This window comes from Paroedura picta, chromosome 4 (assembly GCF_049243985.1).
Source record: "Paroedura picta isolate Pp20150507F chromosome 4, Ppicta_v3.0, whole genome shotgun sequence".
Lineage (NCBI taxonomy): Eukaryota > Metazoa > Chordata > Lepidosauria > Squamata > Gekkonidae > Paroedura > Paroedura picta.
Window position 1 is genome coordinate 146350102 of NC_135372.1, and position 13717 is coordinate 146363818.

The following is a 13717-nucleotide window of genomic DNA, read 5'->3' on the forward strand; positions in this document are numbered from 1 at the left end:
TCAACAGGAAAATTACTTTATGGCCTGAACTGGCATCTCCAAGCAGCTCTCCTGCTAGAAAGAACAGCTACCCGGCATTAAGACGGATGACGTAGGACTCGCTGTGCGTAACATACCGCACCCAGCGGTAAGGAAGTTGAGGCTGTGGTCCTGTGAAACGCAGAAAGCGTATCTGCAATCCGGAGCAGGTGTAGGCCGGCACCTCAAAAGAGAGGTTCACGGGGCCCAGCTCTTGCAGCACAGCCCGGCTCAGTCCCGGCACCTCCAGCTAAAAAAAAAAAACAGGGTTATTCTGCAAGCCAGTTTTGTATTAGACACGGTTACTCTGGTTGAACCCTTACCTTAAAAAGAGCAGAGAGCTGGGAGCCACCTTGGACTCTGGGTATCACCCACTCGATGGACTTGGTGCTGGACTGCAGGGAAGCCATCTGCTCAGGACTGCTCAATTCTTGAGCAAGGCTGGAAAGAAAGTAGACCAGGTAACAAGAGGAAGCTCCATAATGCTCCCTTTCTACACAGGGTATGGAAGAGTAGCTGCTGGGCCACTTCTAGCCCACTGCACCACAACTCCTGCACACAGGGTCAACTGCCTGCTGCAAGAAATGCCCCCCAAAGTATTGGAGAGAGGCCTTTGGCTGCAGCTGGGAACAGCCAAGCTTACCTCAGGGAAGCCTTGGGGACGGGCAGATGGAGGCAGACATTCACCGCATGACTGCAGGACAGCCAGAAGTACCAAGTGATTAGGGCAGAGGGCATTTTTGAATTGACATAGTTTCCCCTCACCCTGGCTGCAGAGAGAGACATTTTACCTCTTTGGTGGCAAATCACAGCGTAGTTTAAGGTAAACCTGCAACCTGCATGAGAAGCAGAAAATATGCAGAATGAGGGAACCTGCAGGAAGCTTTCCAACCCCCTTGGGCATCTCTGTGTGGGTGACATGCAGAGCTCTGGCACCACTTACCTATCGCTGGCATTGTGGTTGATAGTGGGGAACAGATGGAAAGGCAGAGCCGAGGGGACATCATCTGCCAGCTGGTACTGCATCAGGGTCAGCTGCAGAAAATATTGCAGGCATCACAAGTGGCAATTCATCCCCAGCCCAGCGAGACACTGCCCTGTGTCCTTACCTCCCCTTGGCTGGGGTTCACACAGAGGATGCGACTGTGCTCAAATTCCTCCAGCTTGATGGAGCTATGGAAAGAACATTCATCCACGCGGACGGCTGTGCCATAGCCTGGAGGAACAGAATCATCCTTATGGCTCCTTCCAACTCTGTGATTCAATACAGACCACCTAGTCCAACCCCCTGCTCAATACCCGATCAGACTCTGTCCAGCCACTGTCTGAAGACTGTCAGGGAAGGGAAGCTCACCTAAGACAGCCAATCCCACAGGTGAACTATGAACTTTTCCCCCAACATCTAGCCAGCACTTTCTACATGTAGTTGGAAGGCATCACTACAGGTCCTATCAGCCGCCAACAAGAACCGTTCCCTGCCCTCCTCTGAGCAACAGCCACATCACTGCTCCTATTTACCTTACAGTCCGCAAATACGCCAAATTCTCATTCACACACACCACTATTCAAGTGTACCTCCCATCATGTTTCTCATTTTTGTGACCCAGATGTAGATCTCTACACTGCTTATTGAATTGCATCTTATAGAATCATAGTTAGAAGGGGCCATACAGGCCATCTAGTCCAATCCCAACCCCCTGCTCAACGCAGGATCAGCCCAAAGCATCCAAGAAAAGTGTGTATCCCACCTTTGCTTGAAGGCTGCCAGTGAGGGGGAGCTCACCACCTCCTTAGGCAGCCTATTCCACTGCTGAACTGCTCTGTGAAAATTGTTTTCCTGATATCTAGCCTATATCGTTGTACTTGGAAGTTTAAACACATTACTGCGTGTCCTTTCCTCTGCAGCCAATGGGAATAGCATCCTGCCCTCCTCCAAGTGACAACCTTTCAAAAACTTAAAGAGGGCTATCATATCCCCTCTCAACCTCCTTTTCTCCAGGCTGAACATTCCCAAGTCCCTCAACCTATCTTCATAAGGCTGGGTCCCTTGGCCCCAGATCATTGCTTTAGGATGCTTAGGGCTGATCCTGCGTTGAGCAGGGGGTTGGACTAGATGGCCTGTATGGCCCCTTCCAACTCTTTGATTCTATCATCTTTGTTGCTCTCCTCTGTACCCTCTCAATTTTATCTATGTCTTTCTTGAAGTGAGGCCTCCAGAACTGCACACAGTACTCCAGGTGTGGTCTGACCAGTGCCGTATACAATGGGACTATGACATCTTGTGATTTTGATGTGATGCCCCTGTTGATACAGCCCAAAATGGCATTTGCCTTTTTTACCGCTGCATCACACTGCCTGCTCATTTTTAGTTTACAATCCACAAGTACCCCAAGGTCTCGTTCACACACAGTGCTACCTAGAAATGTATCCCCCATCCAGTAAGCATTCTTTTCATTTTTCTGACCCAGGTGCAGAACTTTACACTTATGGCTGAACCTCTTGTGGGTTCATGTACCATTTGATAAATGAAATTGTCAGCCAGGCAGGTCATAAAGTTGCATGACTGAGGACGCTTCGCAGAGTTTGTTTCCCAGCACACTTCTGGGAAATTGAAATCTTGCTCTCATTTGCCCACTTTTCCAGCAAGTTCAGATCTTCTTGAATATCTTCTTGGGTGTTTGCTACTCCTCCCAATTTGTCACCTGCAAATTTAATGAAGAGTCCCTCCACCCACTCATCCAGATCACTGATTTAAAAAGTTGAGAAGTGCCGGACCCATTACTGAGCCGTACTGTTCACCTCCCTCCAAGCTGATGATATACCACCGAGAACCACTCTTTGGGTGTTGTTTTCCAACCAGTTCCCTATACACTCAATGATCCAAAAATCCAGTCTGCAGTCCTCCAGTTTACTCATCAGAACATAGAATCATAGAATAGAGTTGGAAGGGATCTCATGGGTCATCTAGTCCAACCCCCTGCACTATGCAGGACACTCGCATCCCAATCGCTCACCTACTGTAACCTGCCACTCCTTTGCCTTCACAGAATCAGCCTCTCCATCAGATGGCTATCTAGCCTCTGTTTAAAAATTTCCAAAGATGGAGAACCCGCCACCTCCTGAGGAAGCCTGTTCCACTGAGAAACCGCTCTGTCAAGAACTTCTTCCAGATGTTTAGATGGAATTTCTTTTGAATTAATTTCATCCCATTTGTTCTGATCTGTCCCAATGAGGCAAGAAAGAACAATTCTGCTCCATCCTCCATATGGCACCCTTTTAAATACTTGAAAATGGCTATCAGATCCCCTCACAGTTGCCTCCTCTCCAGGCTAAACAGACCAAGCTCCCCCAACCCTTTTTCGTATGTCTTGGTCTCCAAGCCCCTCACCATCTTTGTTGCCCTCCTCTGGACACGTTCCAGTTTGTCAACATCCCTCTTCAACTGGGGTCCCCAAAACTGAACACAGTACTCCAAGTGAGGATGAACCAGAGCAAAGTGGTACCATCACCTCCTGTGATCTGGACACGATACTCTGTTTGATTCCGGCAAAAATCCCATTTGCCTTTTTAGCCACTGAGTCACACTGCTGACGCATGTTCAATGTATGGTCTACTAGGACTCCTAGATCCTTTTCGCACATGCTACTGCGAAGACAAGTCTCCCCCATCTTATATTGTTGTATTTGGTTTTTTCTACCTAAATGCAAAACTTTACATTTGTCCCTATTGAACTTCATTTTATTCAGTTTAGCCCACTTCTCAAGCCTATCAAAATCGTCCTGTATTCTGTTGCTGTCTTCAGTTGCATTTGCTACCCCTCCTAGTTTAGTATCATCTGCAATAAGAAGTATCCCCTCTAATCCCTCATCCAAATCATTTATCAATCCTTGGGGTACTCCACTTGTCACTCTTTTCCAAGAAGATGCTGAACCATTAACAAGTACTCTCTGGGTACGATTTGTCAACCAGTTACTGATCCACCTGACAGAATTAGGATCCATACCTCATTTTACCAACTTGTCAACAAGAATTTCATGTGAAACCTTACCAAAAGCTTTACTGAAATCCAGATAAACTATGTCCATGGCATTCCCCTGATCTAGCAAGGTAGTCACTTTCTTGAAAAAAGAAATAAGGTTGATCTGAAATTACTTGTTCTTGTGAAACCCGTGCTGAGTCTTAGAAATCACAGCTCTCAGTTCCAGCTGCTCAAGGACCAAGTGTTTGATTATTTGTTCCAAAATTTTGCCAGCGACAGGTGTCAAGCTGATGGGTCGATAATTATCTGGATCCTCCTTTTTCCCTTTCTTGAAGATGGGGACAACATTTGCTGCCTCAAATCTTCTGGCACCTCACCTGTTCTCCAAAGAAGTGTCAAAAATAATGGACAGAGGTTCAGAGATGACATAGAATCATAGAGTTGGAAAGGGCCATACAGGCCATCTACACCAATCCCCAGCTCAACGCAGGATCAGCCCAAAGCATTCTAAAGCATACAAAAAAAGTGTGTATCCAACCTTTGTTTGAAGACTGCCAGTGAGGGGGAGCTTACCACTTCCTTAGGCAGCCTATTCTACGGCTGAACTACTCTGACTGTGAACAAAATTTTCCTGATATCTAGCCTATATCGTTGTACTTGTAGTTTAAACCCATTACTGCGTGTCCTTTCCTCTGCAGCCAACAGAAACAGCATCCTGCCCTCCTCCAAATGACAACCTTCCAAATACTTAAAGAGGGCTATCATGTCCCCTCTCAACCTCCTTTTCTCCAGGCTGAACATTCCCCTCAACCTATCTTCATAAGGCTTGGTCTCTTGGCCCCAGATCATCCTCGTTGCTCTCCTCTGTACCCTTTCAATTTTATCTACGTTCGTCTTGAAGTGAGGCAGAACTGCACACAGTACTCCAGGTGTGGTCTGACCAGTGCTGTATACAATGGGACTATAGCTCTTGTTTGAGTAGCGCCCACCCTTCACATGCTCCCTTCCCTTCCAGCATTCTTGTCCATGGTATGACACACATCATGTCTCTAAGTTTATTAAAGTTTGCCCTACGAAAATCCAACATCCACGTCTGGCTACAAGCTTCCTTGCCTCCCCATTTCAAAAGGAAATCTATGAGGACATGGTCACTTCCCCCTAGGGTCCCCACCTCCTTCACCTCATCCACCAACTCTTGCCTGTTGGTCAGTATTAAGTCCCGTATGGCTGAACCTCTTGTGGGTTCATCTACCATTTGATAAATGAAATTGACAGCCAGGCAGGTGAGAAAGTTACATGACTGAGGATGCTTTGCAGAGTTTGTTTCCCAGCACACATCTGGGAAATTGAAGTCACCCATGATAACAAGGTCCTGCTGCTTGGATATTTTCTCAAGCTGCTCACAAAGTGCAGAATCCACATCCTCTCGTTGGTCAGGCGGTCGGTAGCAGACACCAACCACCAGTTTGTTTTCCCCTGGCTTATTTTCACCCAGATGCTTTCCACTGTAGATATGCTCTCCTTCACTATAATTTCCTGACAGGTAAGCCCTTTCCTCACATAGAGTGCCACTCCTCCACCTCTTCGATCTATTCTGTTTTTTCTAAACAGTTCATATCCATCCACCACTACATTCCAGTCATGAGAATCATTCCAAGTTTCTGTGATGCCTACTAGATCATACCTTTCCATCAGCATGAGAAGTTCCTTTTTATTGCCCATGCTTCGGGCGTTAGTATAAAGACATCTGAATCCTTTTACTTTTGGTTCCCTATGAGCTGGCCTTCCTGGTTGGGCTGCCCCCGATCAATCTCCTTCCTTACACTCCATATGTTGAACGTCTCCTTCCCCTTGTGGCTTCAGTTTAAAGCTCTCCTGATGAATCTCCCCAGGTTCCTGCCAAACACATTCTTCCCCAGTTTCGATAAGTGCAGTCCGTCAGGTGCTAGTAGGCCTTCCTCAAGAAAGCCTATCCCATGGTCCCAGAAACCAAATCTCTCCTGACGGCACCAACTACGCAGCCAGTGATTCACCTCCATTATCTTCCTCTCCCGACGCATTCCTCTTCCCTTGACAGGCAAGATTGAAGAGAATACCACTTGTGCCCCCATTTGCTTGAGCTTCCTTCCTAGATCTTGATAGTATTTTTTAATAGGAGCAATGGTATTCACAGACATGTCATTCGTTCCCATATGGACCATCACAAATGGGTAGTGATCCGTAGATTTAAGGAGTTTGGGCAGCCGTTCTGAAACGTCTTTAATTTTAGCCCCTGGCAAGCAACACACCTCTCAGGTTAGGGGGTTGGGCCCAGCCACATGGCAATCCATTCATCTTAGCAGGGAGTCTCCAATTACCAGTACTCTCCTTTTTCTTCTCAACACCATTTCCTTCTATCCCCATGGCCTTTTCACTTTGTCTTAGAGTTTGTTTTGGGACCTCTTCCCTCGTTGGCACTTGCACCTCCTCTGCAAGTGGCTGAAATCTATTTTGGAGCTCTAAAGGCCCCGAGAACCGTCTCGCTCTGCAGAGGCTCCATAATGAGGTCAATCCACTTATCCTCTTCAGGACTGGTTGTATCCTCTTTATTCCGAGTTGCACAGCTCTGGTCTATGAACTCCTCCCCTTTCTTAATTTGGGTCAGAGTAATGATCCTCTCTTCTAAGCCCCCTAATCCTTTCCTCCAAAAGTCTTACCAGCTTACACTTGGGGCAGATATAGTCCATCTTGTCTTCAGGGAGGAAGGCAATCATGTTACACTCACTGCAGATGATGGGATGAGTGTCCTAGAGGTCCATTGTAACTTCTAGGCAGTGCAACTACTAGGGAAATATAATCTACTGATTCTAATTGCTAGGCCAAGAACCCCAGGCTAAGAGCCCTTTGTCTCTCGCCCTTCAGCTGGCGAAGCAGGCCTTTTTAATCCTCCCAGCAATCACCCTGCAATCACTCAACAATCACCTCACTCAGCACCACAATAGCCTCACCTGGTCAGCAGCAACAGCAGCATTCCCCAGCAGCTCTCTCCACGTGCTCTCAGTTGTTTGAGCTCTCTGAACATCTGCAAGTTCTTTTAGTACCCTTGGATGCAGTTCATCTGGCCCCGAAGACTTTGTTTCATTTAAAGAAACTAGGTGTATACCCTTCCTCTCCCCACAACAGACACCCTGCACAGCAGGTAAGGCTCTGAGAACTGACTGGGCCAAGCTCACCTAGTTGGCTGCATGAGGAAGAGAATTGGGGAATCTCTTTTGGACTAGATGGCCTGTATGGCCCCTTCCAACTCTATGATTCTATGATTCTCTCTGGATTAGAGGCCACTGCTCTTAAGCATACCACCATGCTGGTTCTTTTGGGACAAGAGACAAGGAAGAGAAAAAGGGTTCTCTTCCAGGCAGCACTCACCTCGAAGCTCCATCTTGCCCACGCAGAATTCCTCCGAGAGTCCAATTCGCATCTCTGCAAGGGAGGCCACAGCTCCAAATCAGAGCGGTCTCTGTCCCCAGTGCACATGTGCTCTTGCTGGCCATCCTGTCCCCCCCCCCCCCACCCGGCCATAAAACATAGGAGCCCTGCCATCTGGCTTCCTATGCCTCGGTAGCACATTGCCAGCATGCTGAGCTGGTTGACTGACATGGGCTATGTCAAATTAGAGCAAGACCTGCCCAAACAGTTCTTGGGTGGGGACTATAGCAAGCTTGTTAGCTACCCTGGCCTCTGTATCCCCTCCCACGTCTCCCAGGCTAGACTCAGCAAGGTGACCCCCTCCCCAAGTGCTTTGACAGATCCTCCAAGTGACGCCAACTACTCCAAACAGATGTGAGCGGAAGGTGGTCCTGTAAGGGTCCCTGTCTCTACTTTTGCTTTCCTGTTTCCTGCATTCAGCCAAGGCAAGTACCAAGCATGGGTATTGGAACAGTTGGGTGGGGGGAACCCTGTAGAACAGTAGTCCCCAACCTTTATCACTGGGGACTGGTCAATGCTTGACAATTTTACTAAGGCCCGGGGGGGGGGTAGTCTTTTGCCGAGGAACGTTGCCGCCAGCTGAGCCCCTGCTCCACTTGCTTTCCCACCAGCGCCCCTGACTTCCCGCCACCCACTGGAGGGCCCTGCCAGCAGCAGTTGCACAGTGCCAGGCCAAGGGGAAGCCCCAGCCAAAGAGCACCAAAGGTGAGCTGGCGGCAGAGTGGTAGGGCAGCCCCTGAAGCAGCAGCCAGGGAGGAGGACGATGAGGAGCCACGGCCCGGTACCAACTGATCCACGGACCGGTACCAGTCTCCAGACCGGGGGTTGAGGACCACTGCTGTAGAGAATCAGCAAGAGGCAGGGTGGGAAACATCTCCTGCTGCCTTAGAGTGTGGAGGATTGTTGGACCTCTAGGGCATTACCCCCTCAGTCATCTTTTCCTAATCTAAAAAGCCCCTTATTGGACTCGCAGGGAGACCTTGCTCATTTTCTCTCTTCCCTCCCTAAGACAAGCAGAGCCAACCTGTGATTTCACTCACCTGAGCACCCAGGAAAGAAGCTTTTGAGCCTGATTTCCCCCTGGACATCAGTTTTCATGGGAGTACCCTAGGATTGGAGAGCAAAATAAGCAAAAAGATCCTGTCCCAGCTGGTAGAATCCTGCCGATTCTCATAGAATCATAGTTGGAACGGGCCATACAGGCCATCTAGTCCAACCCCCTGCTCAACACAGGATCAGCCCAAAGCATCCTAAAGTAGCGATCCCCAACCTGTGGGCCATGGACCGCATGTGGTCCATCGACTAATTGGAGGTGGGCCACGAAGGACACCTTCTCCCCCCCCCCAGCCCTTTACTTCACCCCCCCCGGCCCTTTACAACACACTTTGGGTGTCACTGTCTCCCGTCACTCCCAGATGGGACTATCTCGTTGCCAAAAAACAAGCTCAGGGTTGCCATTGATTTGTCATTGTCATGAGTTAAAATTTCCATGAAAATAAAATGTTCCTTATGTTCATTGTTGTGGCGTGTCTGTATCTTATTTTGAAGGGATATTTAAACATTACCATAGTGACCAGAGAGCGTTAGGGCAGTGGTTGAGAGTAGAGGAGTAAACTACCCCCCCCCCACCGGTCTTCAGTAAAATTGTCAAGCGTTGAGTGGTCCCTGGTGATAAAAAGGTTGGGGACAACTGTCCTAAAGCATCCAAGAAACGTGTGTATCCAACCTCTGCTTGAAGACTGCCAGTTTGTTCTGAAACAAACTACGCGGCAGTCAGGCCTAGGTCCTGTATATCTAAGGAACAACTTGTCTCCTTATGCCCCTTGCGAGGTTCTCTGCTCTGTGGGCAGGAATCCACTGGTTGTCCTGGGACCTCAGGAGGCATGCCTGGCCTTGATCCTGCATTGAGCAGGGGGTTGGACTAGATGGCCTGTATGAACCCTTCCCACTCTATGATTCTAGGGCAGTGGTCCCCAACCTTTTTATCACTGGGGACCGGTCAACACTTAACAATTTTACTGAGGCCCGGGGGGGGGGGTAGTCTTTTGCTGAGGGATGTCGCTGCCTGGGCTCCTGTTGCACTTGCTTTCCCGCCGGTGCCCTTGTCTTCCCGCCTCCCGCTGGGGGGTACTGCTAGCAGCAGCTGCACAGTGCAATGCCGAGGGGGAGACCCAGCCATGGCGGCCACTGGAGAGCACCAAAGGTGAGCCGATGGCAGGGCAGCCCCCTAGGCAGCAGCCGGAGAGGAGGATGAGGAGGAGCCGCAGCCCGGTACCAACTGATCCACGGACCGGTACTGGTCCCCGGACCGGGGGTTGAAGACCACTGTTCTAGGGCTTTTTCAGTCTTGGCCCTGATCTGGTGGAATGAGCTCCCAGAAGACCTGAGGGCCCTGACAGAGTTGTCAACATTCCGCAAGGCCTGCAAGATGGAGCTTTGAGGCCAGGCCAGGAACATCTAGTCCAGAGGTTCTCAACCTTCCTAATACTGCAACCCTTTAATACAGTTCCTCATGTTGTTGTGACCCCCAACCATGAAATTATGTAAGTGTTCTTTCACAGAAATTAAGCCAAAACTGCCCAACGGCGTGAGGATCCATTATTCATGATTGTATATAGATTTTTTTCTGGGGTTTCTCAGTTTAGTTCTGCCTCTTGTCCCATGCCAAACTTGCTCTTTTCTGTTGCTCCAGACAGACGCTCTATTTCGATCTACCCTTCAAGGCTGTTGTGTGGATGGCGCCCCCCCCCCCCCAGCCAAGCTACTTGCCCTGCCGAGACTCCTGTGAAAGGGTTGTTCGACACCCTACACAGATCTTGGCTATCTTTATATGGGCACCTCTCCCAAGGGCGGTGGTAGATTACTGTTGATTATTGTGGTCTATACTGTGATCGGCAGGGGATGGGTGGGGGGAGGGAATCAGATTTGGTTTTCAACCAATACTGATGATTGTGTTCTTGTTGTTTTTATGTGGTTATATGGATTTTATTGCAAATTGCCACAAGCCAGATGGGCGGGCAGGCAGATGGAGATCAGCCTCAATGAAGTCCTACAGCACCAACTCACATTTGCCGCAATGATGACAGAAAGACGTTCAACCACATCAAGGAAAACCTCTGGCCGTGCACCCTGGAGGAAAAAGAAACTAGAAGGTAGCAAGGCTGGTGGATCAGGACCTCAAAAGAGCCCTGCTGGACCAGACCAAGGAGAACTCACCTAGCCCAGCCTCCTGTCTTGCATCGTGGCCAACCAGCTCCTCTGGACAGCCAACAACAGGGCACCAAAGCCAAGGCCTCCCCGACGTTGCCTCTTGGCTCTGGAATTCACAGGCTTAGTGCTCCTGAATGCGGAGGTTTCCCTCAGTCCTCCTAGAATCTTCTCCAGTCCTCTTTAAAGATGTTTAGTTCTCTGACCCACACTACATTCTCTAACAGCAGTTTCAACATCTCCATCTCCATCCCTCTGAAAAGCAGCATTTCCTTCTGTCCATCCAGAACCCAGTGCCCATCAGCCTCATTGGGTGCTCATGAATTCTACTATCTTGGGAGAGTGAAAAGTTGTTTTTGTCAGCTCTCCACCCTTTGCCTCTATCTTGTACCTCCTCAGTCATTTTTGTCCCTCTGTGCATCACTTTACACTGACCTACATTAAACTTCATTCGCCCCACTGCTGCCCACTGCCCGAGTTGGTGGGGCTCTTCGCAATCAACCTTGGTTTTCACCATCCTGAATAATTTGCCTCCAACAGACATTGGGATGACTGGCCTGTAATTTCCTGGTTGCTCGCTGGGTGTTTTCCTAAAAACTGGTTTCACATTTGCTACTCTCCATTCTTCTGGTACAGCTGCTGAATTCTGTGAACTAACATTCAAACGATGGGTCACTACATACAGGGTTCAGCAGGGCCGCCCCCCTTCCTAGGATCACTGAACAGATGCCACATTTGTAGTCACAACATCATGATAACAACCCCAGAGCGATAGATTCAAATGGGTCGCCGTGTTGGTCTGAAGTAGCACCTTTGAGACCAACAAATATTTATTCAGGGTGTGAGCTTTGGAGTGCAAGCAGTCTGCCGAAGACTGCATTCGAAAGCTCACGCCCTGAATAAATCTTTGTTGGTCTCAAAGGTGCTACTGGTCTCTGATTTTATTGAACCCAGAGTGAGAACAGGAGGGTGTTGGAGCAGGGAGGGGGAGGAAGAAGAAAGGAATGCAATGGGCAACTGGAAACTACAAAGCCTTGTCCCTGGGATGGCATACTGAATACCCAAGCATCACCCCTTGGCCAGAGGCAGAAAGAACTGGAGGGGTCTAACAGGAGGAAGAGAGCATTCCCCATTGGCTGACAGATAGCCCCTTTCCGACTCCCATGGCCCAGCTGGCACGGAGCTTCAGGCTGGGCTGTCATAAGTACACTGATGATGACACCCAGCTCTATCTCCTCATGGACAGCCATCAAGACTCCCCTCCCCAATCCGTCCGCCAAATGTTTGGAAGCCTTAGCTGGATGGATCAAGCAAACTTGCCTGAAACTCAACCCCTCCAAGACACAAGTCCTACAGCTTGGGGGGAAGAGGGCAGGACAGGAAGCCTGGCTACACATTCTAACAGGGGCGCAACTTACCGCTACACCCCAGGCCAGAAATTTGGGGGTAATCCTGGATTCCTCACTGACCATGGGGTGCAGGTCACAAAGGTAGCCCACCAGGCTTTCTACCATCTGCGCCAGGCGAGGCTACTAGCGCCCTAGCTGTCCTCAGAACTCCTGGCTATAGTGATCCATGCAATGGTCACCTCCAGAAATGATTTCTGTAACTTGCTCTATGCGGGCCTTCACTTTCCCCAGAAGGTCTAGAACTTCATTTCCGGTCACTTCAATTTAGCTCAGTTCTTCACACTCCCTTCCTGAAAACAGAAGCTCTGGCATGGAGGGGTCTGTGCCCCACACCTTCCAGAGTGAACCCAGCAGCAAAGGAGTCTTTAAGCTACTCTGCCCTCTCCCCATCTTCCTTTAGCAATCCCTTGAGCCCTTTGTCATCCAAAGACCCCACTGCTACTCTGGCTGGTGTCCTGCTCTGGGTGTAGTTTTTTTAAATGTTTATTGTCTGTCTTGATGCTTTTAACAACCCACGCCTCAAAATCTCTTTTTTCACACCTATCAATTCTCTAACCTCCCCATTTGCTGTTCGAAGTGCCTGGAGGGAGGGGATCCAGCACCCAATTCACCGCCAGAAGCAAGCTCCTGGCACAGTTTGAATCATAGAGTTGGAAGGGGCCATACAGGCCATCTAGTCCAACCCATACTCAACGCAGGATCAGCCCTAAGCATCCTAAAGGGTGGGGGTGGAGGTGCAGGTGGGAGAAATCATCCTCTTACCCGTTCTCCCCGCAGAGGCAGGACAGTACGGGCAGCTGCAGAGCTGGGAGCCACCTTGCTTTGTTGAGTGTCCGCTCCAAACTGAAACCACAAGAAAAGGAAAAGATGAAAATGTAGTGAGAGGGAGGCAGGAATAAATCCTTTTCCCCATACTCATAGCCACCAGAACTATGGCATTCATTGTCTTTGCCATGAGGCTTTTTATTATTGTTGTTGTTGTTATTTAATTTACATCCTGCCTCCCCCCGGAGGCTCGAGGCGGGTCACATAAAACCAATTCCCTAAAACAATAAAAACACAATAAAACATAATACAATTAATTACAAAAGTAAAGACAAGAATGGCTGCAAGATTCAATATGACTAACCCAATTCCACAACCCACGAAGAAGGGAAAGGGACGGGGCAGATGACAGCCGCAACCGTCACATGTGTGAGGGGGGCTAGATCTTCTTGCTGCCCGGCCTCAACCGAAAGCCTGGCAGAAGAGCTCCATCTTGCAGGCCCTGTGGAATGATGACAGTTCCCGCAGGGCCCGGAGCTCTTCCAGGAGCTCATTCCACCAGGGAGGGGCCAGGACCGAAAAGGCCCTGGCCCTGGTCGAGGCCAGCCGAGCTTCCTTGGGACCAGGAACGACCAATAGGTTAGCCCCCACAGAGCGTAGGTTCTGAAATGAGGGGCATGTGCATCTGGCACTGAGCACCTTCCTGCTTTGGGAAGCTGGTTAGAGCCAGCATGGCGTCATGGTTAAACAGACTTCAGTCTGTTGGGGTGGATTTGATTTTCCATTCCTTCTCCACATGCAGCCAGCTGGGTGACCTTGAGCTAGTCCCAGTTATCTTAGGGCTGTTCTCACAAAAGTTCTCAAAGAGCTGCCC

The 13717-nt window shown here is 49.4% G+C and overlaps 2 protein-coding genes across 2 annotated transcripts in view; one reads left to right on the top strand and one right to left on the bottom strand.

Annotated features, from left to right (window-relative positions):
* Positions 1 to 11151, top strand: part of STAG3 (STAG3 cohesin complex component) — a 101086-nt gene extending 89935 nt beyond the window's left edge. The window contains exon 33 of the mRNA XM_077336193.1: positions 10472 to 11151. The gene's annotated coding sequence lies outside the window, so the exon portion shown is untranslated. The remainder of the gene's footprint in view (positions 1 to 10471) is intronic.
* The window catches only part of AP4M1 (adaptor related protein complex 4 subunit mu 1), a 20840-nt gene continuing 7123 nt past the window's right edge, over positions 1 to 13717 (bottom strand). Inside the window, exons 6-15 of the mRNA XM_077336203.1 lie at positions 12841 to 12921; positions 10529 to 10591; positions 8503 to 8569; positions 7403 to 7456; positions 1128 to 1234; positions 962 to 1053; positions 810 to 854; positions 662 to 712; positions 342 to 459; positions 1 to 268 (exon numbers count right to left, since the gene is read on the bottom strand). Of these exons, the coding sequence (XP_077192318.1) occupies positions 68 to 268; positions 342 to 459; positions 662 to 712; positions 810 to 854; positions 962 to 1053; positions 1128 to 1234; positions 7403 to 7456; positions 8503 to 8569; positions 10529 to 10591; positions 12841 to 12921 (879 nt within the window). The 3' untranslated portion in view covers positions 1 to 67. The remainder of the gene's footprint in view (positions 269 to 341; positions 460 to 661; positions 713 to 809; positions 855 to 961; positions 1054 to 1127; positions 1235 to 7402; positions 7457 to 8502; positions 8570 to 10528; positions 10592 to 12840; positions 12922 to 13717) is intronic.